Source organism: Entelurus aequoreus, linkage group LG04 (genome assembly GCF_033978785.1).
Source record: "Entelurus aequoreus isolate RoL-2023_Sb linkage group LG04, RoL_Eaeq_v1.1, whole genome shotgun sequence".
NCBI classification, from domain to species: Eukaryota; Metazoa; Chordata; class Actinopteri; order Syngnathiformes; family Syngnathidae; genus Entelurus; species Entelurus aequoreus.
The window spans coordinates 53,382,564-53,410,409 of record NC_084734.1 but is presented as its reverse complement, the minus strand read 5'-3'; the positions used below and the strand labels follow the sequence as shown (position 1 = coordinate 53,410,409).

Below are 27,846 nucleotides of genomic sequence, written 5' to 3'. Positions count from 1 at the left end.
AAAGCGTGGCATAACATTTACAGAAAGTCAAAATCAAGACAATTCAAGCAATTGTTTCACATTTTTATGTCCATTGTTAATATACATGTAAACATGGAATAATAATAATTGTATTTCATGGTTTCTGGATGTACTTTCTAGTTTTTTACTCACTTCATATCATTATTATAAACATGTACTGTATATTAACACTAAACATGACAAGTCACCAGCTCGTAGTCACAGTGCAACACTACAAACAACGTTTTTGCTCAAATTAAATATTTTTGTTAAACGTTCTGAGATTTTATTAACGTAGTCTGTTGAGCAAATTCGCGCGTCTGTTCATTTCAATAGTGAATCATTGCCTTCGTGCTGATCTCTCGTTCTCTTCCACCGTTTGCACATATAGACGTAATATTTCCCAGGGTACTTCAACGCACCGCGCGTTAAAACCGGAAATTACGTTCTGGTTTTCTTTGCAGCGCTTTGACGTGATTAAGCACGTTAGCAATGTCGGGTATGGAGGATATGTCTAACGATTTTGGAACATTTAAAGACGACAGTGCGTTTAATGTCGAGGCTGGAGACCATGGCGAAGATGGCTTTGTTTTGGACCCGACGCGATATATGTTTTACAGGTAGGTTTTTACGTTACACAAATGTATTTTGTTTAGCTAGCTCGCTGCTTTTAAATTCATCTAACTTCAATTCAATTCAATTCAATTCAATTCAATTCAATTCAAATGAATGTCGACAAAGCCTAGAATAAAATTATAAATATGTGGCTATTTTCACAACATAACTATACTTAAGCAATATGGTTTTGTGTTAATTTTGAACTGTTGAAAGACGCCCCAAACAGATACATACTATATGAATCGTGTAATACATTGGGTAAATGTTAATTTGATGCACTTTTCTGTGTGTTTCAGAGACAGAAAGGAGTGGGCTGACTTGGAGCCTGTTCCTCAGGATGATGGACCAAACCCTGTGGTCAAGATCGCTTATTCGGAAAAGTGTAAGTTTGACAAGAGACATACAATATAACGCAATAGCAGCAACATGGTTCTGTCAGGTTAAAGTACCAAACAATTATATTTGTTGATGGACTGTCAGATGTGGGTGATACTGCAAATTTTGGAATTGAATCCATACTAATGGGACAGTATCACCGATAATCTTTAATTATAATCACAATCCATCCATCCATTTTTTTACCGCTTGTCAATATTTAATATAGTATGCAAACCAAAACACTTTACATATCTAATTGTAAACAATATATAACTATGACAATTTAAGACAATGTAATAATATCAACCGAATGATTCATATATTCCCTTTGATAAATATAAATGTACATACAAATTAAACACATGTTTGTGAAAATGAACAGGAGAGAACTATAAAAATACGGATCTCATCACTTTGGTATTGTTTCAGTACTGGTGCTCCCTGGACGTTGGATAGATCCGCCCACCGCTAATTTCTCTATTAACATGAATAAGTCAGTCCCTCCAAAAATTGCTATCATGCCAATTCACTCAAATTCAACCCATTCCTGAGTATTATGCGCAGCCTCACAACTTTGTCAAATGCCCGCAACTCCCCCCACAATTTCGCCAATCGAATTTGTCTCTGAGCGGCGCTCAAACGCGCACGTCAATTTTTTAATCAAAACTTAACGTTTTTTTTTTGTGCTGACTAAAGAGAAACAACATATCAACTCTTTGTAAATAAAATGTAAATAAAAGTCAGCTTACAGCAGAGCCAATGGGAGGTCCTCTATTTCGCCCATAAAATCCAATAAATAACCATTCAAAAAACGCCAACATTACTCAATTTACATTTCGTGATTTGTATATTAACCAAGTATCAGTGATATTGTTATTATAAGCGCTAACGCAGACAAACTGTTTTTTAGCGGCGCTGTGATCGCAAGCCTGCGTACAATTTCGACATGATTGACTGGCGCTGTTTCCTTGATTCCTTGCTCCCTTGCTCCCTTTTAATTTATTGTAGATCATAAATAATGCATCTCACCTGGACAGGAGAAGTCTGAGGACCTATTCCGACAAGTTGATACACTTTGACAGCCATTCAGGACCCGGAAGAGGCGAGAGCGACACAAAAAGATTCTTGGTTACTATTATTTAATATATAGAATGAAAAAAAAAAGAAAATAATAACATCCATCCCCATGTCTCTCATAATGATTGTCAAGGATCAGCAAAATTCCAAAAAAAGTTCAGTTGAACTGCACTTTTATTGTGAGAGACAAGAACACACATGTCTTTTTTTGGGTGTGGGTGTTAAGATGTGGCTAATGGGAGCCACTGTTGTAGCCTTCACAGCCCTTAAAAACAATTTCAAAACTCTCCAATGTTTTATATACACACTGCATATGTATATATATATATATATATATATGTATGTATGTATGTATATATAAATTTCGGTTCGGTACGTACCTCGGTTTAGAGGTCACGGTTCAGTTCATTTTCGGTACAGTAAGAAAACAACAAAATATAAATTTTTTGGTTATTTACCAAATTTGGAAACAATGGCTTCATCTTTTTGACATTGGGGACACTATAATAATATTTTTACATTATTATATCAACCATCAGAGACAGAAACTCTTCATTTAACATAATGTCCTTTTTTGCTGCTTCAACACAGCTCAATCAACACAGAAAAAGGTTAAGTGAAATAACAGACAGACAGGGCTTTGCTGTCCGTAACACACGCACACGCACTCACACACCGCAAAATGGGCTAACGTTACGCTAAAAGCGAATTAGCCTTCACCTCAAGCCAGGACTGCGAGCGAGCTGTGCTGCAGTTTATATTCCTAGAACGTCAACGGGCTCATAGTGATGTTACTAGTAGTTGACTAGGAGGTGTTTATTATAATTTGGGGAGAGTCCGCTGCCTGATGCTTACCTGCTTACGCTAAGCACTGACTACATGCGCTCTGAATACGCACTGCTGATTGGCTGTTACCGCTCTGTTTGTAACCAATCAGATGGTTGTGTGGGTGGGACAATGCTGGGTGCTGTGTAGAGTACTGGCAGAGACAGGCAGAAGGAAGCGTAACAAATTGTTAAGACTTTAGCTTAGGCGGCTACTTTATATGTTCGTGTGGAAACTCGTTCGGTACACCTCCGAACTGAACCGAACCCCCCGTACCGAAACGGTTCAATACAAATACACGTACCGTTACACCTAGGTTTGGGTATCGTTTGAATTCGAACGATTCCGATTCCGATTCCAATTCTTTGTTTCGATTCCGATTCCTGGCGATTCTCGATTCCGATTCTTTTAAGAGGCAGGATATTTTAAATGAGCTAGCTAACCTACAGTCTTTCTGAATGAAATAGTCTGACATTCTCCATCAATTTTAATTCTATTAACTTTTTATGAACTTTACTATAAATTCCTCACAGGGCTGTTTTCAACTAGAACAGGGGTCGGCAACCCAAAATGTTGAAAGAGCCATATTGGACCAAAAATACAAAAACAAATCTGTCTGGAGCCGCAACAAATTAGAAGCCATATTACATACAGATAGTGTGTCATGAGATATACATTGAATTGAGATGACTTAAAAAACACTAAATGAGCTCAAATATAGCTACAAATGAGGCATAATGCCCCAAATGTACATATAGCTAGCATGTTAGCATCGATTAGCTTGCAGTCATGCAGTGACCAAATATGTTTGATTAGCACTCAACACAAGTCAATAACACCAACAAAACTCACCTTTGTGTATTCACGCACAACGTTAAAAGTTTGGTGCACAAAATGAGACAGAAATAGAAGTGGCATAAAACACAACCTGGAAAGTCGGAGAAAGTTATACATTGTAAACAAACTAAGGTGAGTTCAAGGACCGCCAAAATTAGTAGGACAAAACGGCGCTCGCCAAATACTCGAATCAGTGAAGCATGTTTAATACAAACAGTGTGCTTTATAACAATTAGGGAGGTTTGTGTCATGTTTGTCCTCCTACAGAAACCATATTAAAACAAAAAATGTATTTTTTTCCCCCTCATCTTTTTCCATTTTTCATACATTTTTGAAAAAGCTTCAGAGAGCCACTAGGGCGGCGCTAAAGAGCCGCATGCGGCTCTAGAGCCGCGGGTTGCCGACCCCTGAACTAGAATATAAATATCAAATCTATGTACTTGAATATAAATATTATAAATTATGAATACATTTTCCCAGGGGTACACTTTCCTCAAGAGAGTTTTATTTTTGAAAACCTCATGAAAACACATTTACACACACAAGTGTATGATGCTGCAGGTACTTAAAAATGTTACCGTGCTCCCACTGATGGGCTAACCTGGTGCAGAAAAGCAAATAAACAATAAGAAACAACTTGCAAAACCCAGTCCAGATTAGCAGCAGGTACAGTATAAAATCAGAGACAGTTCTTGTTTAGGAAAATGACCATATCCGCCTTCTCAGGCAGGATGCGTGAGCGTTCTGGACAGATAGTGTCTCCTGCTGTGGAAAATACACGTTCGCTGGGTGTGGAAGAAGCTTGAACGCATAAATAGGAGAAAGCGTGATCTGACAGCAAAGGATAAGTCTTTTGTTGGTTCCACCGGACCACCACCATGCAGCAGGGTCGTCAGACATAAGTATCGGTGGAACGTCCTGGTACATCTGCAGCTCTCTCTCCACTCGTTTCTTGATGGACATGGAGCTCTGTTATTCCGCGGTTATTTCTTTTTTTTTTTGTAAAGTAAAGCCACACTTTCCACCGCCGACGCCCGCTATCCATGCTTGAGCTTGACTGACTCGCTCGGCTATGCTAACACTTCCGGCGGTGGGCGCTTCTTCGTTGGTGCTCAGCAGCTTCTTCTTCCGGTTCGGCGGACATATTTTTATTTTTTATTTTTCCGGTCGGCGGACTGGGTATCGAAAATAGAATCGAAATTTAAACTTTTGAACGATTCCGGGAGAATCGGAAAGTTAGTCCCGGTTCCAATCGATACTCGATACCCAACCCTAACTTACACCCCTACTATATAAGTATCTATATACATCCATACATACAATTATATTACTTTAATTTGTTTTCATGTAAAACCCCTAATTTTTCCGGTATGTCAGCTTTTATTTTGCCGTGGCAGGCAGGCACGATCAAGTACATGTAAGGGATACCCTGTAATTATAATAAATGATCAAGATTATTTGTACATATTACATAAAACAGTACAGTAATTTTGCCATTTAGTGTCTACTTTTAAGTCTGTGTGGTATAAAACAAGTAAAACATGAATACAGTATTTGTTTTACAATTTTGTTGAAATCCTGTGCTTTTTTTAGGTTAAGGTTATAAGGAACCCCTAAAACATTGATAAGTTATAGAATCACAAGTTGATTCTATGTTTTTTAAAGAAAATATAAGCCTCAAAACATTGCAACTTTCTAAAAAAATTCAGGCATTTTATGCCGCGACAGTTATAAAAAAGAGCCACCAAAATCTGTGAGGGGCTGATAAGTCTTAATTATTTGTATGGGTCAACTATTACCATAAGTGTGTGTCACAGTAGCCAGACGCATTAGACATGTAAATAAATAACTTTGTGTGCTGGACATTTTAACTTGTTTTTTGTGTCTGCCAACAGTCTCCGATGTTTTTGACTATTTCCGTGCCCTTCTAAAGCATGATGAAAAGAGCGAGCGAGCCTTCGCCTTGACAGCAGACGCCATTGAGTTGAATGCTGCTAATTACACCGTGTGGTAAGTTCCTTGTTTTGAAAATGATCTGATGCTCAGGTTCCCTGCCTGTAACTGGAACTGTAAATTTTTTGAAAGCTTGTGTAGGCATCAATACGAAGCAGACATTTGCATAACATGCTCTTTTTCTGGCAACATGCAGGCACTACAGGCGGGTATTGCTACAAGCTCTGGCAAAAGACCTGAGTGAAGAAATGAGGTACATTACAGCCATCATTGAGGATCAACCTAAAAACTACCAAGTGTGGTGAGTCAAGTCAAGAAAGGTCAATGTCTGTGTTTCACTGGGATATTAGCTGTAGTGGTAGAACATAAATAAATAAATGAATGAATAGATGTGTTCAGAAAGGAAAATGAACATGCTCTCCAGAGAGAAACAATGTTGTGAAGTGAAATAAAAAAACATGTAGGTATCACAACTGTTTTCCAGGCATCATAGACGTATCGTGGTAGAGTGGTTGAACGACCCTTCAGAAGAGCTGGAGTTCATTGCAGACATCCTCAGCCAAGACGCAAAGAACTACCATGCCTGGCAACACAGACAGTGGGTCATCCAGGTAGGTGCTGGACAGTGGTTATGATAATAATAATATAATAACATGATATTATTGATACATGATATTTATATAGCATTTTCTTTTACAGTTACTTGTTTTTAAACTGTAACAAAACTAACCATGCAATAGAGAATGAATATGTCAGTGGCATCAATTCTGTTGGACTCTCTTCGCTCCCTCCAAAAATATTGTAAAAATAATGTTGTTTAGTACATGTAGTCTTAAAACGGGTGTCCTGTTTTTATCCCCTTCAAACATAAAAATAGGTTTAAAGTGCTATATTACACTCAAATATCATTCATATGTTACCATCCCACCATATTCATTTTTAATTGGAATAACTACACTTGTGTTAGTCATTCCTGCTCAAAGTTTTTTTTTTCGGCTGCAAGAGTGCAGGAAGTAACTGGTGGTGGTTTATTTTTGAGGGAGTAAAGTTTATTAGCAGTGCACATAACACAGAACATACCACCGTGCGTCCACGAAAGATACTCACTCTCCATTGCTTATGGCTAATTACGGTCTCGCTCGCCCCTCAAATGTACATTTGCACGGATACTCTTTGGGGGTTACTGGTATTCATGATTAACCGCAGAAACATTTCTGATGGTAAGTATTAGTTCCATAAGTAAATTATTGTAAAACGGCTTGATTACCGCACTTTGATAAAGAAGCTTGTGTGCTGATAGGCAACTAGCTGCTAGAGCGCTGATTGGCAGCTAGTGTGCTGATCGCCAACTAGCATCTAACACGCTTGTCGCTACTAGATCGGTAACGGAAAACACGATCAATCCACGCATGCACAAAAACTACTTCACTTCTTGTTGACTTTTTTCATGGCAGTCAAACAGCTGTTACATTCGTGCACGCTGTCACTGTAACCATATTATATTTTTTTAATAACAATGTATGGGTAAACATTACAGTGCTATAGCGTGGGTTTCTTTTCTCGCCATTCACACATTCAGAACAGTGGTGCTGTGGTTAGCGCTTGTGCCTATTAAGCGAGAAGGTCCTGCATTTGATTCTTGGGCTCGGTGTTTTTCTGTGTGGAGTTTGCATGAGCTCTCCATGACGGCGTGTGTTCTCTGGGTACTCCAGCGAGTGTGAATGCTTGTCTATCTGTGTTGGCCCTGCAATGAGGTGGTGATTTGTCAATGGTGTACCCTGCCTTTTTTTTTTATTACGTTCTAAATATTGTATGAATGCGATCAAAAGTCAGCTTACAACGGAGCCTATTGTAGCCACTCTGTTCTGCTTCTAAAGCCCTTAAAAACATCCAAGCACCTCCATTAAGGTTTTATATACATGTAAGTATATATGTAATGTAGTAGCAGTCACATTTATAATAACGTTTATTATTTTCCGGTTTTGATCATTTTAAGCATACGCTGCGCATTAATTTAAAAAACGCATCACATTTGCTTTTTTTTTTTTTAAACTACATCACTGATTACTCACTGCAGACTTCATGAGAGCCAACAAACATAATACAACATCAGTTACTGTCCAAAGTCTGCTGTCATTAGGACCCGACGTCTGGGATGTTAATATATTCCCGTTTATATAAAAATGGCTCATAATCCCTACGAAAAAACAGAGGGTGGAACGAAGCTTATTTTCCCGTTGTTCTTTCAATTTCCGGGTTTAGATTGGCTGTCAAAGTGTACCAACATGTAAGATTACGTCCTCGTCTTTCTACTATCCAGGTGAGAGGCATAATTTATGATCTAGAGCAGGGGTCACCAACCTTTTTGAAACCAAGGGCTACTTCTTGGGTACTGATTACTGCGAAGGGCTACCAGTTAGATACACACTTAAATAAATTGCCAGAAGTAGCCAATTTGCTCAATTTACCTTTAACTCTGTTATTATTAATAATTAATGATATTTATCTTTGTGGAAACACTGATCATCTTAATGATTTCTCACAATAAATATATATAGAAACAGATAAATATCAATATGCAACACTTTATTTTTATATTTTCTCTAAGTGCACATTTTTCAAATTGAACATTTTCAAATGATCACTTCTAAGACAGTCTTGTGAAATCACAATATCCCATTTTAACTAGCTAGCCACTAACATTTTTTTTAACAAATCATGAATTACTTTGCACCATGTTTGTACAAATAACTCATGTGAAATACAAAAGTAAACTCTCAAATTTTTAAATCATGTCACACTTTGAACTGGACACCAAATCTGTTATCTGTTTCTTTGTCAGTTAGTGGGAAGCCTGGCATTGCATGCTGTTAACTAGTGTGTTGTACTCTGGTGTGTAACTTGACACTGCAACTCTGAGTGAGTCTTGCAGATGTGCATCAGTGAGGCGTGTTCTGTGTTTGTTCTTGATGAAGTTCATGTCAGAAAAGGCTGATTCACAAAGATAAGATTTTTCCTCATTGTTTGCGGAACCTTCTTAATCTTTTGGACATATTTTCACAGCAATCTGGCCTTAAGCTTAATTATGATAAATGTAAAATGTTAAGGATCGGAAATCTAAAGGGAACGTCCTTTCGAATGGAATGCAAAGTGCCTGTTTTGTGGACAGATGGACCAGTTAACATACTTGGTGTTGTTGTCCCAGAAAATCTGGAAGATCTAGGCTCAGTAAATTATGATAATCGACTAAGAAAGCTGGACAAAATTATGCAATTATGGAAAGGAAAATCCCTAACCTTGTATGGTAAAATATCTATTGCCAACTCGTTAATTATTCCTCAATTTATTTATTTGTTTTTGTCATTACCAGCTCCATCACAAAACTTTTTTAAGATTTATGAGCGGAGGGTCTTCGATTTTGTCTGGAACGGCAAACCAGAAAAGATTAAAAGAAAGGTTTTGTACAAAGAGTATGAATATGGGGGCCGGAACTTCTCAACCTTGAAGCTACGTGTCTGTCTTTAAAAGCATCAATTGTTCCAAAGATGTATTTAAACATTGAGTGTAAGGCTGAAACGACGCGTCGACGTAGTCGACGTCATCGGTTATGTAAATACGTTGACGCCGTTTTTGTGCGTCGACGCGTCGCATAATTACGTCACACTACCGTCATGGCGGAGCGCAAAGCAGACTGTGCGAGCGAGGGGAAAAACGCACGCCAAAAGTCGTCAAAAGTGTGGGAGTATTTCAATACACAGCCTAATAATGTTGTTGTATGCACACTGTGTCGAGCGGAAATGGCCTATCATAGCAGCACAACGGCTATGAACGAACATTTGAAAAGAAAACCATCAACCATCAACTAGTCAATCGTCCGCGTTAGCATACGTTGCCATCATTACACAAAAACATGAATGTGTCATTTGTATCTGCTAGGGGTGTAACGGTATGTGTTTTGTATTGAACCGTTTCGGTACGGGGATTTCGGTTCGGTACGGGGGTGTACCGAACGAGTTTCTAAGCTAAAGCTAACTTTAGCTGCTAAAGTCTTAACAAGTTGCTTTGCTTCTCTGCCTCTGTCTCAGCACGCAGCATTGTCCCACCCATACAACCATCTGATTGGTACACACGCAGCATTGTCCCACCCACACAACCATTTGATTGGTACACACGAAGCATTATCAGCCAATCAGCAGTGCGTATTCATAGCGCATGTAGTCAGCGCTTCAGCGTCGAGCAGATAGGTGTTTAGCAGGTGAGCATCAGGCAGCGGACTCTCCCCAAATGATAATAAACACCTCCCAGTCAACTAGTAGTAACATCACTATGAGCCCGTTGACCTACTAGAAACTTAAACTGCAGCTCAGCTCGCTCGCAGTCCTGGTTTGAGGTGAAGGCTAATTACCTCTCAGTTCCAGCCACATCGACCCCTTCTGAGCGCCTATTTTCAGCTGCTGGGAATATTGTAAACAAGAAAAGAAGCAAAGCAAGTAGACATGCTAACCTTTCTTCATTACAACTGTTAGTCACTCACTGGAATGAGTAGAATTGGTTATTGTGTACTGTGTTGGACTGGATGTTTATTTTGCACATTTTAAAAGCAATACTTAATGTTTACAGTGCTCCAGAATATTTAGATTGGCACTTTTTTGTATTGGATGTTTATCTTTATTTTTGCACATTTTAGCAAATAAGCAATACTTTCACTTTTGTTGAAATGTTTACACTGTTGTTACAGAATATTTCGTTTTGCACTTTTTTGTATGGATGTTTATCTTTATTTTTGCACATTTTAAAGCAAAATAAGCAATACTTTTACTTTTTAAATGCTTATACTATTGCAGAATATTAAGATTTGCACTGGATGTTTACTTTTATATTTGCACATTAAAAAGCAAATAAGCTACTTTTAATTTTGTTAAATGTTAAAAGTTTTAAATGTTTACATTGTTACAGAATATGTTGTCGTGTTGTTGTCAATGTTCACTGAGTGGCCATACTTTTTTTTTTGTAAATAAAAGCCATGCCTTTTGAAAAAACTGGCCTACTTTTATTTTTTCATCTTCATTTTAAATAAAATAAAATTAAAAATAATCGGTAAAAGGAAAAATAATCTATAGATGAATCGAAAAAATAATCTATAGATTAACCGATTAATCGAAAAAAATAATCTATAGATTAATCGATAGAAAAATAATCGTTAGCTGCAGCCTTGATTGAGTGGTACACAAATGTCCTGTTGGACAAAAAACATGTACTGTATCAAAATAAATTGTATCCTTTTTTACAAGTGATCCCCTCCCAGAGAGTCTGCTGGGAAACATGGCGGGGTTCATAAAGGAAACAATCCACTCATAGTGGTGTTTTCAATTTTATGTGCCAGAAAAAAGAGACGATATTTTGCAGCAGTTAATATGGATGAACTCTAATATTGTAATAGATGGAAAGCCTTTCTTTTGGAAAAATGTGTTTGAAAGAGGAATCATTTTTGTCAATGATATTATCAATGAGAATGGTAAAATTATGAAGCATGATGAATTTAAAGCTATGTATGGTGATGCTTGCTCAAGCTTTTCATTTTATCAACTAACTGGAGTAATTGGGAAAAGATGGAAACAAATAATTAATTATGGAACTACTAAATTATTAGTTTGTAAACCTCTAATAAGAAATTCTAGTTGGCAAAAAGGAACTAAAATAAATAGAAAAATATATAATTTTTATTTAATAAAGAAATCTTTGAAGGCTGCCTCATACAACACAAATGGAAAATGGGAGGACTTTTTTGACTGCCCGTTGCCATGGGATGCCATATTCAAACTAATCTATAAAACCACTATCGATGTGCAAAATCGTTATTTTCAAATTAAAATTATTTATAACTTCTTACCCACAGGGAAAATGTTAAAATTATGGAATATGACAGAGTCAGATGATTGCCCATTTTGTTGTCAGGAGCCTGAATCCACCCTGCATTTGTTTTGGTATTGTCATAGTGTGTCTTTGTTTTGGGTGGAAGTTGAAAAAATGTGTTTAAGGATTGGTTTGTTTATGAAGCTTAATGTGGTTTCTGTTATTTTAGGAGAGTTCATTGACAATCATGATTTAGTCAATTTAATTATAGTACTCGGTAAAATGTTTATTTTTAAGGCCAAAAACAGATATTCACTTAGTATTACTTTCTTTAAAACATTTATTCAGTATTTTGTAACTTTAGAAAGTTACATGGTTGAAAACGATAATGATGCCAAAAAACATTAAAAAAAAGATGAGAAGTCCTCAAAGGCTTATTTTGAAAGTATAATTATGTTTATAGATTATATGATATCTGTTGTTGTGTTCCCTAATTTGAGTGACCTGGACATAATCTGGACTGTACATAAATGCTTATTTTGAAAATGTAATTTTGTTTATAAATTATATGCAATCTGTTGTGTTCCCTAATTTTTTTCTGTGTACATGAATGAAGGTGTGTGTTGCTGAGTCCGACTTGGACATTATCTGGACTGGGCCTGGTTTAAAAAACCCTTTAAACAAATCTAATTTCATTGACAACCTGGTCTGTTGAAGATAAGGCCCTTTTTTTACAAATAAAATAAAATAAGATAAATAAATAAAAAACATTTTCTTGGATAAAAAAGAAAGTAAAACAATATAAAAATAATTACATAAAACATAGTAATTAATGAAAATGTTAGTGGACCAGCAGCCTATACAATCATGTGTGCTTCAGGGACTGTGTCCCTTGCAGATGTGTTGTCTATGTTGTGGGAACCAGAATATTGGTAGCAGAAAGAAATAACCCCTTTTGTGTGAGTGGGTGTGGATGAGTGTGCATGGGGGGGGGGGGGGGGTTGTTTGGGTTGATGCACTGATTGAAAGTGTATCTTGTGTTTTTTCTATGTAGATTTAATTTAAGAAAAAAAAAAGAAAAAAAATGTTTAATTTTTTTTAATTTTTTTATTTTTTAAAATTTTTTTTTTTTAGAACAGGCCCGGGGGCGACTCATCTGGTCCTTACGGGCGACCTGGTGCCCGCGGGCACCGCGTTGGTGACCCCTGATCTAGAGTAAAGTTTGATGAGCAAGGAAACAAGGAAGCAGCTCATCAGCCGATCATGCCGCCGTTATAAATAGTTTGTCTGCATTAGCGCTTATGATAACAATATCACTAATACTTGGTTAATTTCAAGTCATAAAGTTTTGTTGGAGATTTTTAGATGTTTTTTTATTGGGTTTTATGGGCGGAATAGAGGACCTCCCATTGGCCCCTCTGTAAGCGGCCTTTTATTTACGTTTATTTACGAGTTAGAATGCATTAAAAAATACATCCGTCGTCATGTCTTTCATAATGATTGTGAACAAAATTCTAAAATAAGTGCAGTTCTCTTTTAAATGTCTGTTCACTTCTTGTAGATTCGCGTATTGAAATGAAGTTTGTAAACAATTAATAAACAGCATTAAACTGCATAATATTTTAAAGAGTACAGCTGTGTAAGATACTGTAAGTTAGTTCCGCTAATTAGCGTTCTTCAGCATGCAGATGCCCCACAAAAGTTTATTTTGTTGATATTTCTCTCCATTGTCAACTATGTTGTAATAAAATACACTATAAATAAGAAATAAAAGGTTGTCCTCGCATTCTCTAATGGCGACTGAAACTTTGAATACAAAGTTTTAGAAATGCCCCAACTGTGTTCAACCAATTAGCGTTCGACAGCACGACCAGCCCCTCTCCAGTTCCTGTCAGAACTTCAAAAAGTCCCACTTCACTACTAGGAACTAAAAATAGATCCTGTGGAACTAAATCTTCCCAGGTAGATTTTAGTGGAAACACAACGGTGTACTAATTTACCCAGGTAAATTTAAAAAATTCCTGCGGTGGAAAAACCTATAAATTTAAACAAAGTCTCTCTTTTGAAAAATTAACATTCAATAAAAATAGACTCGTTGGAATAAATGTTTTTTATGTACATTTTATACATGACGCAAAAACTCTTGTCGTAAAACTTAGAAGTGAAGTGACGTAGACTTTGCACATGAGGACCGACCGATCGTGTAGTGACAGCGCTGGTCGCCAGCTGGTAGCTGTCTAGCTGTTGTATTCTAGTAGCTATCTAACATGAATACAACACCTTCTTCCCAATTACAAACGTTATACCCTAAAATCCTAATTTGTATTAACACATTTCTGTCTAACTATGTTTTGTCTTAGTCATTTACAAAACACTCCAAAGAAGGTAAACATATTTAAACACTCAAAAGATAATACATCTCTTAAAAAGCCAGAACAATAGTCAATGTTTTTCTGCCTAGGAAATCATATTGTGTGTCCATTTATTTAAAACAAAAACAAAAAAGTTGGGTATAAAGATTTGTGTGTGTGTGAGTATTATTTGGGCACATATAACAAACAATACTGTGATGCAAATAACAAAAAATTTTGGTCACAATAACCGTGGTAAGAAATGTTCATATCGTTACATCCCTAACCCTTTATATTAACACATATGAACAAATAATGTTATATATCCCCATATCTCCTATCTGTGTAGTAATTAGAAATAAATCGATGTTGGCCTTGAACATGAAATGTAACGTTAGCGTAGCAGGTTCCTTTTCAACACGCTGACTACTGCGCCTCTGCTGAAATCCTCAAATTACAAAAAAAAAACTAATTTAGATGTTAATTGGTGTCACCTCTTCTACCAATCATTGCATTTATCTTGTACAATGTTAACATTATTTCTACTGGCTGGGGGCATTAGGACAACAACATGACACACGGAAGACGGCAACCTCTTCAAGGATCACCAGATTATTATTTCTGTGTGACCAATAAAAAAAAAAAAAGATTGTTTAAAATTTTTACTCTGGGTATGTTTGTTACACTGTCATCCTGCTATGTTGTCACAAAGTCAAACCTTCACACCAAACATCACTCTCTGGTCTTTAATGTGCAGCATTGTTTGTACACAACTTAGTGATGAGGTACTAAAATGTGTATGTACAGTGGGGCAAAAAAGTATTTAGTCAGCCACCCATTGATTGTCAATGGGTGGCTGACTAAATACTTTTTTGCCCCACTGTAAGTGCCAAATGATTATGTGTTTTTTCCACTCTTTCCATTCAAATTTAGGAATACAAACTATGGGACAATGAGCTGGAGTTTGTAGAGAATCTCCTGGAAGAAGATGTGAGGAATAATTCTGCCTGGAATCAGCGGCATTTTGTCATCTCAATCACTACAGGCTTCTCTGATCAAGCTGTTCTGGAGAGAGAGATCCAGTAAGTCCCCAAGAAACTCTTCTGATCACATTCCTAATTTCGTTGCCAAGGTTTCTGAGGAATATCCACCATCCTTCATAGTCATTCATGTTCAGGAGTTGGTGTAGTTTATGGTGGTAAATGTGACTTCCTCAGTTTTTTGCTTTGACTGTGGTTTATGTTTCTCTATTGTTTCTCCTACAGTTGATTTTCTTACCTTCATTTGTATTTTCTTTTTAGGTACTGTCTGACCCAGATCAAAAAGGCCTCCCACAATGAAAGTGCATGGAACTATTTGAAAGGGTAAGGCATTTCTTTTTTTATATACACGACTAACCAATAAGTTTCATCAACAACCTTTATTCCTTGACAAAAATGAAACAAATAGTCAAAACAACTTTTTCCTCCTCATCCACTCTGTTCTTGTTTATTGTTGGAACTCGATGCACTTTTCACAAATGACCAGCTGTAGTAACCACAGGTTTTGAGGGCTTCCCTCAAATGCCTACGCTCTTTCTATTTGGCCTGTGGGCTGGTAGGAACATTGTCAGCTCTGTGTTGTAGGGTTCTGATAACACCCAGTTTGTGTTCCAGTGGGTGGTGTGAGTCAAAAAGTAGGTTACTAATCGGTATGGAGGCCTCCGTTTTCTCCAATGTGGACATCAGTCCAAAAAAGGCAACTTACTGTCTTTCACATCCTCACTTGTGAACTTCATGTTTTTGTCCACTGAGGTAATGTGCTGGGTGAAAAATTGCACTTCTTGGTAAAAACGTTATGGACGGGTAGAAGACTGAACGGCACTTCCAGTAAATGGAAGGACACTGCAGCACCTACAGTTAGTAGTGTCCAAAAGATGGCGCCATAGCACAAACAATAAAACACCCTGATGTGATTTTTAAAAGGCACAACAATTGAATAAACCATGCTTGTTCGCCAAGTAGGGACTTTATTTGTTCACTTGGCAGGCTGCTACAGGTCTCACGGATTTAGTCTTCCATATCTATATCTGCTGTGTGCACTAATCCAAAAACCGTAAATGATGTAATACCGCATAGGCAGTAGCCAAAGGATGAGTCTTGTAGACATATTAGAAATAGTAATAATTAAATTATATACTTTCAGAATATATAATATTATTATACAATATATTAACAATATACAATATAATAATCGTAGATGTATAAATAATTGATTTATAATCTAATCGTATCCCCTGAATTGTAATCAGATCATGAAGTGCCCAAAGATTCCCACCTCTACCTGCTAGTGTTAATGTCTATGTTCGTGTGTTATTATGTTCATTGTTCCCATGGTTTGAACACTGTGTTGGCATAGAACAGTGCTTCTCAAATATTTTCTGTTACGCCACCCCTAGGAAGAAGAAAATATTTCGGGGTCCTCCCCACTCTCCACCATGACTAAAAATAGTATATTTTGTCGCTAAATTTGTTATGACAATACCTATGCATTGTAAGCTTATCAAAAATAAAGGAAACAACACACCAGTCTTTCCTCGTCCCCCACCGTGGTTACAGTGAAGCCAAGTGCGACACACGCTCATCATATTCTGGTACAGCAAAAAAAGCATGTTCCCCAAGGTTACGCGCCCCCCTGACATTGCACCGTGCTTCCCAAGGGGGCCTGCCCCACTGTTTGAGAAAGACTGGCATAGAATGAGGAATGGTTGTTGTGTATCTGGGAGTGAACCACATAGGCGAAAGTGTGTGCACGGGAGGGAATATGTGTTGGAAGTGGAGCGGTTGTTAGCATAACATTGGTTAAAGTTAAAAAGAGCGTTGGACTTTGTATTTTTCTGGACGCTACAATACATTGTATTACTTTAATTTGTTTTCACGTAAAAAAACCAACCTAATTCCTAAGGTGAGGCAGTTAATATTTTGCTGTGGTGGTGCACCGCAATCGGATAAATTAACCTCTTAAGGCCCAAGCTGTTTGTTTACATGCTTATTTTATTTCTCTTTGCTATATGGGCTTATTATTACCTACTCAGTGGCCTAGTGGTTAGTGTCCGCCCTGAGATCGGTAGGTTGTGAGTTCAAACCCCGGCCAAGTCATACCAAAGACTATAAAAATGGGACCCATTACCTCCCTGCTTGGCACTCAGCATCAAGGGTTGGAATTGGGGTTTAAATCACCAAAAATGGTTCCCGGGCGCGGCCATCACTGCTGCTCACTGCTTCCCTCACCTCCTAGGGCAGGGGTCGGCAACCCGCGGCTCCGGAGCCGCATGCGGCTCCTTGACCATTCTGATGCGGCTCAGCTACATACATGCCGACCCCCCCGATTTTCCCAGGAGACTTATGGATCTCAGTGTCTCTCATAGATTACTCCCAGGGAAAAACTAATCCTATTTACACTGTAATTACTAAATAAAGGGCATGCCCTAATTGCACTGCAGCAATTGTCCTCTATAGCATTTACATACAGCGTGCCAGTCCAGCCACATGTTGCATGTTGTTATTACTAGCACACACAGGAGACAGCAAAGCATACTTACTCATCAGCCACACAGCTTACACTGACGGTAGCCGTATCAAACAACTTTAACATTGTTACGTTACAAATATGCGCCACACTGTGAACCCACACCAAAAAAGAATGAAAAACACATTTCTGGAGAACATCCCACCGTAACACAACATAAACACAACACAACCATTACCCAGAATCCCATGCAGCCCTAACTCTTCCGGTCTACACCGCTACCACCAAATCCCCCCACACATCAACCCCCCCCCCCCCCTCTCCGTGCGTTGGTTGAGCGGAAGAGTTAGGGCTGCATGGGATTCTGGGTATTGGTACCGTCAGTGTAAGATGTGTGGCTGCTGATGTAGTACGCCTTGCTGTCACTTACGTGAGCAAGCTGAAATTGCATTCGACGTGTGGTCGAGCAGGTACACTGTTAGGGCAGACTGTAGAGTGCGCCAAATGCAGTGTCATCACGCTCTGATATCCGGGAGTCTCCCGGGAAAAATGAGAGGGTTGGCAAATATGACGCTATCAAGCGCCATTCATTCAAAACTCGCGGGCTGCACTAACATCAAATTTCCACATTAAAGTGCGTGCTGGTGCGTGTGTCGGAGACCCCTGGTTAACATAGCACAAAGCATTTAAGCTTTGTATGCGGTGTTTTTCATTTTAAATTTAAAATTTTTTTTTGTGGCTCCCATTACTTTCTTTAATTTGTGAAACTTGCCAAAATGGCTCTTTGAGTGGTAAAGGTTGCCGACCCCTGTCCTAGGGGGTGATCAAGGGTGATGGGTCAAATGCAGAGAATAATTTCGCCATACCTCGTGTGTGTGTGACAATCATTGGTACTTTAACTTTAATTTTAACTATTGGACCCTAATTAGATTAAAACCTTAGAATCATCTTTTGATATGATGTACTTAGTCCATAAGTAACAAACGTGTACTTCATGTTTAGTGACATGCTAATTCTTATTTTTACACTTTTTTTTCTTCTCCAAATTCCATTGTATGTTATACTCTTCTGACACCACCAGATGGCAGTATAAGTGTCCACATAAGCGGCCATAAGACCCCAACTCAGTAGTGTACACAATTTTGGAAATAAGAGCTAAAAGGTGCTGTCCACGCATGTGGCCACTAAGCCTTTAGAATTAAGGGCAAACCCTGTAGTGATCACAAATTGTGATTTCCCTCCTAGGATGCTGCAGGACAAAGGTCTGTCGTCTCAGCCTGGCCTGCTGGAGAAAATCCTGGAGCTGAAGGAGACCCGATGTTCCTCGTACCTTCTTGCCTTCCTCTTTGATTGCTACGAAGACGCCTTGGAGAATAGCAGTCAAAAAGAAAGCGCAGAGGAAGAGCGGATAGAAACCTTAAAACAAGCTCTAGAAGTAAGTAATCATTCAAAAATGTCACTTGGTTGAAGGGGTCAGTGGCCAAAAAACATTGTCTGTTTTTTTTTGTATTGTATTGTATATTTGTTTTTGCAACGGTATTAGTAGTGAAACTGTGCTGGGTGATCAGAAAACAGTTATTATCCGCTCAGAGTTAAATGAAAAACGCGAGTTGTAACACATGAACACATGCAAAAGTACAAGGGTGCGACGTGGTTCGGTGGTAGAGCGGCTGTGCCAGCAACTTGAGGGTTGCAGGTTCGATCGCAGCTTCCGCCATCTTAGCCAAGACAAGACACTTCAACCTTGCTCCTGATGGGTTGTGGTTAGCACCTTGCATGGCAGCTCCCGCCATCAGTGTGTGAAAAAGGGGGAAATGTGAAAATAGTGTCAAAAGTGCTTTGAGTACCATGAAGGTAGAAAAGTGCTATACAATCCATTTACAGAAAATTGGTACCACTGAGTACTGATACCGTAACGTGTGTGTGTCCCTAGCTATGTGTAATAATAAAACGGTTCAGTTTTCCTGCAGTGTCTTATGTGAAGACACACACACACACACACACACGCACGGTTTACGTGTGTTATTAACCGACAGAAGAGTGTGGTACACTTGTGGAGTTGATCTGCACGCTGCCACACCTCTCTTGCTTGTGGAGGTGCCCTGCATTTTTGGATCTCTGCTTTACGTTACCTCTTGTATTTGATTACCAATTAAATGCACGTCGAAAGAAACACGCCCTGTCTTTCACTTTTAATGGGCACTGCAAACGCCCATTAGTCTTCCACCTCTGCTTCATTGGGCCTTTTTCCACCAAAAATTCAGGAACTAAAGGTACCTGTAGAAGTGTGTGGTCTGTGTTTCCACCGCATTTCACAATTTATACAAATCAGGCTTTTTACACATATGGAAATAAACAAGACAAAATTAGGTCATATTTACTTTACTATAGTGTTCGTAAATGATATACAAGGCAATAATATACAAAACATTTTACATAAAAAAAGGCTTTTGTCCGCAGTGTCCAACAGTCAAAAATCATCCTCTTTTCAAAGACAAATTCATGACGGTAATGCCCTCAAGGTCCAGTTCAGCTGTTAATAACAATACATAAAGAATGTATGTCAGTGTTTATCTCAGGGAAACATAAACGCATCAGATTTAGCGTTAGCCTGTTTGTTGGTTGGTTTATTTCGAACATGAATGCAGTTTCAACATGATACATCACATTTTCCATTTCTTTTTACAACATGCTGGAAAAGGAGTAGGAAGGAGCAGATCTTATTTAATCCTACCCCTTTTCCACTTCATAGCAGCATTAACATTAGTATTCGGGTCACTCAGGTTCAGACAAATAACTACACTAATGGCGCGTCACTGACTACTTTAACAGCAAGTAAATAAGTAAATAGTGAATGTTTGATGTGATTTACCTTCGTTCTACTCGTCCTTCATTTCACATTTATCTTTAAACTACAAGGTCGGAGTCTCAGTGAACCGCTCGCTTCGCCGTTTCAAAGTCTGGCTAAATACTTTATATTCTTCTGTAAATAAGTTTGAAAGAGTCAATCCACTTTTTCTCGCTTCGCATAATAAAATTAAGTTTGTAAAAATGAAAAATTTGTTCTCGAGGTGGCTGAAACTTTGAATACAAAGTTTTAGAAAAGCCCAACTGTGTTCAGCCAATCAGCATTCGACAGCTCAGCCCGCCCCTCTAAGGTTCCTGGAAAGTAATTATTAGTAATTATCATTTGTAAATTTGCAGTCATGTTGTTGTTACGATGGCTATCATTGAATGTATATTCATCATAATATTCAGGTTTCTGTGATAAAATATAACTAATCGGCAGAAAACCTTTGGTTGCCAAAATTATCGAACCTCAAAGTTTCATAGGAATCTGCTCCAGTGTTTCCTTCAGCCAGTTTACTAAGCAACCAAAATGTCATTATACTTCAAAAAGTATCCTTTTCTACTTAGTTCGGAAAGGGCAAACATTTCATATTGTCTTTCTCTTCTTCCAAGATTTGTCACCTTTTAGCCCAGGAGAAGGATAGCATCCGTAAGGAGTATTGGCTGTTTTTGGGACGTTCTTTAAAGAGCAAATATGGATCCAGTGGGCCCAGAACAGGTGACGCCGAACCTCCATCTCCAGCGGCGGACAAGTAGGAAATGAACTAGATGCACCTAGTTCACCCCACTCCCACAAAACTGGTTTGATGAACTTATTGCTGTAAACTGCAATTTTGTGTATTGCACAATAGGCATGTCGCTACGAGTGGCGATGCAGTGAAGGAAATGAGAGTGTTATGTCAAGGCCTTCTTTCAAAAACAGGACAAAAATCACTTCTGGGCCATTAGGTTTCATCTCGCAGCATATTTGTATCTATTATATTGCTCTCTAATAGGCCTGGCCTAATAATAAAATCTGAATTTTTTTACAAACCATTTGATTTCCTTTTTTTCCCCCCATACTTTTGAAAACAACAATGAGTACAAATGACAGAGATAATTCAAAACAAGTAGTTTGAAATGACACAGCATACATTGCATCTTACTCTTAGCAAAATTCAAATTTGAATAATGTTCTCTGTATACCAGATATAAATTGTATTTTTTATGGAATCATTTTCAAAGATTTAAGTTAAGAGCTTCTCTTGGGAAGCAATTCTTCTGTGTTGTATACAATACTACTCTTGACAAAATATAGCAATGCACGTTGCATGCAAATAAATAATAATCTCCAATATTGAGATTAATAACGTGCAAATTAAAACTTCTGTCTTGAATAAAACATACTGCTAATAAAAATGTAGTATCATACATTGTATGCAAATAATCAAGTAAAACATTGAGGGGAGTATAGTTTCAGTAAGTGGATAAACACAGGTTTTTATATTCACAGATCTTGGTGGTGTGTAGAGATTGCTTTAGTGATCGTTCTACGCATTGTGCTTCTTTGTCATCATACATGGTATCATCATACATAACTGGTGCAAATTATACCACCATAGTAAGCTGCTTTTTAGCGGGAGGTTGTTTGTTTTTATGGTCTTATTTGCCTTGTATAGAGTTGTATTTCCCGCACTCAACTAGAGGCTTCGGTCTCTGATGAAGGAGTAAGTTTGTTGTGCTGCAGCCTTTTTTAAACAAACTTTGCAGCGCGCAGAAACGTTTTGCTATTGTTTGTGTTAGCATTAGCCATGTTTTGCCAGGTGTGTCTCTAAGTAAATAAGGGGCAGGGTGCAAGCTACGGAAGCATTTCAGGGCAAACAATAAGCTGGAGCAAGAGGAGAATAAAAAACATTTTTAATCGTTTGCAACAAAAAAACTTGAAAAAAACTACATCGCCCAGGCCTACTCTCTACATACATAGTAGTTTTGTTTTTATTTGGTCATGTTTCATCATGTTCCTTAGTGTTTTACTTTGCAAAAATACATCATGTGATTACTAAAAGCGCTATTTGTGTTTTAAAATTATTTTACAACTGACTCATTAAAGGTGTTGTATGTCAACAGCTCAGAATGACCCTTTTTTTAAGTCAAAAATATAACAGCACTATCAACTAGGGGTGTCCCGGTACGACATGCTAACATGAAAACAAGACACGGCAACGCCTGCCAGAAATTAATAATAGATTTTATTTATTACGCACTTTGCATTGAAATACATCTTCAGGTGCTACAGTACAAACCGATGTTCAAACAATAAAAGCTTAGCCATTAAAACAGATTCAAAGCTAAGACTAAAACACTAAGTGACGCATTAAACACCCAAAACATTCATAAGTGGCTTTTCTAACTTTCTATTTTAGTTATGACAAAAACTTGGTCAAAAGATTTATGTGTGTGTCTCTATGTGATAATGTTAGTCACATAACCATGATGTGGAAGTTTCATATTGTTGCATGCCTAATATCTTGTAGTGTAGAATGTTAGACAATATTTGATCAAGTGAAATAACTTCAAAACAATGGTAGGTATAAAAAACACTAACCTTGTGACAGATTTATGCTAATGAAGTGGGGTTTTAATTTGTGTTTTGGTGACACACAGTGTTCACAATTATTTATTACATTCATACATGATGGAGTAAATTGAAGGTTGCAGACATGTTTTTTACTGCATTACTTTGTAATACTTTTCTGCCTTGGAGACTTTGTATGTGTAAGGAATATGCAACAATGATTATGTGATACTTGTTTATATTGACAAATGTGCTGTTTTAGACTGCAATAGAGTTCAATTGAGGACACTTATGTCTATAACTTTTGTGTGCTTAGCTGTTTGGCTGACTTGACTAAAATACAAGAAAAGACCAACCCTGTGTGCTTATTAGAGGACATTTAGATATTAACTGACTGTCCAGCTTTGCACAGGTGAACACGCTGCAGGACTGCTTGTATCAGAGATTTTAGATGAAATTGGATCGGGACACCCCTACCACCAACGGCTAACAAATGTATGTTACCAACAGTGGTTTAAGAGAACATATGCAACAATTAAATATCTGTATTTGTCTCAAATTGGTTAAATTCAACTTTGTAACTAACTCTTCCACACAGACCGAATGAGATGTTGGCTTTTGATTGGCTTTCATGGCTGTCAGGCACACATGCATTCCTGCGACACGTGCCCACCTACACAAAAGCTCTTTGCTATCAGAAGGATTTAAAAAACAGTCGCAATTGCCGCCATGCTGCCGTTGAAACAGGTAAGCAAGGCAATAAATCACTCCAAACACGCTTTTAGACTAAGCGCAGTCTTCATTCTAGGTGCTTGTGCAGAGGTGGGGTATCGTCAATGGTTTGAACCAGAAAGAGGGCGGGTCAGAATGATGGCGGTGCTTTTTAGCGCAAGCGACCACAAGCATCCACCGAACTGTGACATACAGCGGCTTTAAATCAATATATTTCCTTCTTCAGGTCGAATTAGCACAAGAAAGATGTGAAGTCGTGCTTGATATGTTAAACTACTGTTAAACCGTTCTCCGATCACTCTTGTTGGTTCTGCACGTCTACATTAGCACTACTAGCTGTAGTTGTTTCCTACACTACAACATGCTCTGCTTTTCACCACAGCCGAGTGTTAATAGCCTTTCAATTCTTGTACACTACAAAAAATTTCTTTTTTTTTTGGTGTAGATAAACTGCAAACTACCATTTGGTGGTAAAATAAAGCATCCAGATAGACTTTTAGCAGAGTGAAGGCTGGAAATGCAAGCATCAATAATTGCTGACTGTGCTCCCTGGTGTTGAAATCATAAAGGGTCAGCTGTCTGATTTGAAATACCATTCTGTACAAATGAAATGAAACCCAAATGAGAGCAGAACCCCTTGACTCCCTCACTTGTGTGGGTGAGTCATCAAACTAAAGGTGAATAAGACTACACTCTTAAGTATGCACTCGTTTTTGTACACAACATTAGTTACCATAAAAGCTTAAACTCCAGGCTGGTTTTCAAAATCCATCTTCATAAGTAGTGAATGAACGCAGGATCAGCGCATCAACAAGGAGTTCTGGCCAAGAGTCAGCAAAGCATCTGCTTACTTGATCACATTTATGAAATTGGCCGCCAAGCATGGTTTATAATCCACCACGTCTTTTACACAATTAAAGATTGCTGTGGAAACTGAAAAAATCAGAGGCTCCGACTGTATATGAATGATCCTTTAAGGTTCTATTGTGGTCCAACAGAGTCCGTTCTTAATCTTAATGTACTGAAATATGCTCAATTGTAATAATGTCAGCTACACTACTTTGGTCCAGAGTCAGCATATTTATCGTCATAGTTACTTAAAATGTTATGCTCATGACGCAGTAAGTCGCATGAAGCGGACACGTTTGTTAGTGGATACTTTCTAATACGCTTCTGCCTTGGAGACTTTGAATGTGTTCGTAATATGCAACCTATAATTATTTGATACTTGTTTATGTTGACAAATGTGCCATTTAGACTGCATTGTTTAAGGACACCTATTAAGTGTGTTTAGCTTGTATGATATTTATATTTTATAAGTTAACACACTGTAGGACTGCTTGGACAGTCAGAGTTTTTAGATGGAAGCTGATATAATCCCATACTTTTTTAGGCCGATATCTGGCTTACATCAACATCGTATTGGGACACTCCTATGACCCAAGAGTGCCTAATTTATTTTCTGTACTTCAGTTGAAAACATTGACAGTCATGTTAAAATATTAAAGTGACATTTTGACCTTGTAACCAATTATTTTATAATTTCCCTAAAGAGAAACCTTTACAAATCTGCGCGAATTGAAGGTTCATTGCTTTTCCAATCAGACGATGACTGATTTTAGATTTTACTGGGGGTGTCCCAAATCCTATATTGATACCTCATATTGGTCCAATATCAGCAAAACAACAAAGTAACTTGTAAAATGTGTGATTTAAGCTCCAATACAACCATACATAGTGTGTTTACTTGCGCAAAGCTGGACAGCCAGTTAACATCTAAATGTCCTCCGGTAAACACACAAGTTTAGTCTTTTCTACAAAATGACTGTAAATGCCATTGAACAATATTGCAGTCTAAAACACGGCATTTTTCAATATAAACAAGTATCAAATAATTATAGTTGCATATACTTACACATACAGAGTCTCCAAGGTAGACGTGTATTAGACCGTATCAAGTAACACATCTGTCTGTATCATTCAATTTACTGCATTGTAATCTTAACTTCATGAATTATTGTGGTCACCAGAAAACCAATTACCACTGTACTTCAACTCAAAGGGGTCTTATCTTTTTTCAACATTAAAAACCCTTCCTTGTGGTCTACATAACATGTAATGGTATAATTGGTCAAATTTTTGCATAGATTATGTTTTACAGACCATCTTCAAGCCTCTTCATACTTGCCAACCCTCCCGATTTTTCCGGGAGACTCCCGAATTTCAGTGCCCCTCCCAAAAATCTCCCGGAGCAACCATTCTCCCGAATTTCTCCCAATTTTCACCCGGACAACAATATTAAGGGCGTGCCGTGATGGCACTGCCTTTAGCGTCCTCTACAACCTGTCGACGCGTCTGCTTTTTTACCATACAAACAGCGTGCAGGCCCAGTCACATGTTGTATGCGGCTTCTGCATACACATGAACGTGACTGCTAGACATACTTGATCAACAGCCATACAGGTCACACTGAGTGTGAACGTATAAACAACTTTAACACTGTTACAAATATGCGCCACACTGTGAACCCACACCAAACAAGAATGACAAACACATTTCGGGAGAACATCCGCACTGTAACACAACATAAACACAACAGAACAAATACCCAGAATCCCTTTCATCCCCGCCCCCCCACACCTCACAGAGTTTAGGTGTATAATAACATGGACGAGAAAACTTTACCGAACTTGGAGGTCAAGCAACTGCATGCGACTTGGAAGGAACAGGAAACAATAACCAGCAAGGCACAGCTGCCTGTGCCAAGCTTAAATAGTCCATGAACTGATTAGCTGCAGATGTGCCTCAAGGTCCGCCCCTCGCCGGGGAAGAGTATACTGGAAAAAAAGGCACAACAGGGAAAATGCAGACACAAAATAAAAGGGAAGGCAGGAGGACAGTAAAACACAACAGGACCCCCCTCCTTAATGGACGCCAACTGGCGGCTTACCTGGTTTCTCAGGAAATTGATCATAAAGCACAGCCAATAGTGTTGGGTCTAGAATAAGGGAACGAGGAACCCAGGATCAGTCCTCGGGGCCTTAACTTTCCCAGTCGACCAGATACTGGAAGCCCCTGCCGTTTCTCCTCACATCGAGAATGGCCTTGACTGTAAATGCGGGATGACCATCAATAAGCCTGGGAGGTGGAGGAGGCACTTCCGGAGGACTCAAGGGGCTGGAGGTAACAGGCTTGAGCAGAGAGACATGGAAAGAGGGATGTCCGGAAGACGTAGTCGAACAGCAGAGGAATTGATTACTTGCTCAATGGGATAAGGACCTATAAACCGTGGCTGAAGTTTGTTGGAGTCCACCTGAACAGGTAGGTCGCGAGATAACAGCCACACCCTCTGACCGGGCTTGTGTTCTGGTGCTGCGCTTTGGTGCCAGATAGCAAGACGCTGGTTGCGCTCTGAGGTGCGCGAAAGTGCAGTCTGGGTGTTATGCCAGGCTTGACGTGCATGGCGCAGGTGGGCAACCACAGGCGGGACGGCAACCTCTGATTCCAGGGAAGGAAAAGCTGGAGGCTGGTAACCGTAGGCGCAGTGAAAAGGAGACATGCCTGTTGCAGAGCTGACTAGAGTTTTATGGGCATACTCGATCCAAGGTAGGCTGAGTGCCCAGGAGGCCGGCTGATGGTGGAAAACGCAGTGGATAGCAGCTTCCAGATCTTAATTGGCACGCTCAGTCTGACTATTTGTCTGCAGGTGATATCCCAAATAAAGGCTGGGCGACGCTCCTAAAGACTTACAGAAGGCCTTTCAAACAACAGATGAAAATTGTGGCCCTCTACCTGAAACCACATTAACAGGGATTCCATGCAGCCGGAAAACGTGGCTTACTAGCAACTTAAGTTAAAGTTAAAGTACCAATGATTGTCACACACACACTAGGTGTGGTGAAATTTGTCCTCTGCATTTGACGCATCCCCTTGTTCACCCCCTGGGAGGTGAGGGGAGCAGTGAGCAGCAGCGGTGCCGCGCCCGGGAAGCATTTTTGGTGATTTAACCCCCAGTTCCAACCCTTGATGCTGAGTGCCAAGCAGGGAGGTAATGGGTCCCATTTTTATAGTCTTTGGTATGACTCGGCCGGGGTTTGAACTCACAACCTACCGATCTCAGGGCGGACACTCTAACCACTAGGCCACTGAGTAGGATCCGCAGTCTCGAGTGCTGAAAGCAACTTGGGAAAATCGATGAAATGGACCATTTTAGAAACACGGTCCACCAAAGTCAATATAACTGTGTTGCCATTGGATGGTGGGAGTCCTGTGACAAAATCCAATGCCACATGGGACCAGGGACGGAAGGGG

General features: G+C 38.8%; 1 protein-coding gene across 1 annotated transcript; it reads left to right on the top strand.

The window, feature by feature from the left end:
- The first annotated feature begins 420 nt into the window (after positions 1-420).
- On the top strand, positions 421-21,269 carry fnta (farnesyltransferase, CAAX box, alpha). The gene is made up of 9 exons (XM_062045301.1): positions 421-620; positions 915-1,000; positions 5,631-5,745; positions 5,885-5,989; positions 6,173-6,299; positions 14,826-14,974; positions 15,194-15,256; positions 18,645-18,834; positions 20,862-21,269. Exons 1-9 carry the CDS (start codon positions 493-495, stop codon positions 21,003-21,005), a joined length of 1,107 nt encoding a protein of 368 aa, XP_061901285.1. The 5' UTR covers positions 421-492; the 3' UTR covers positions 21,006-21,269.
- The last annotated feature ends 6,577 nt before the right edge of the window (positions 21,270-27,846 follow it).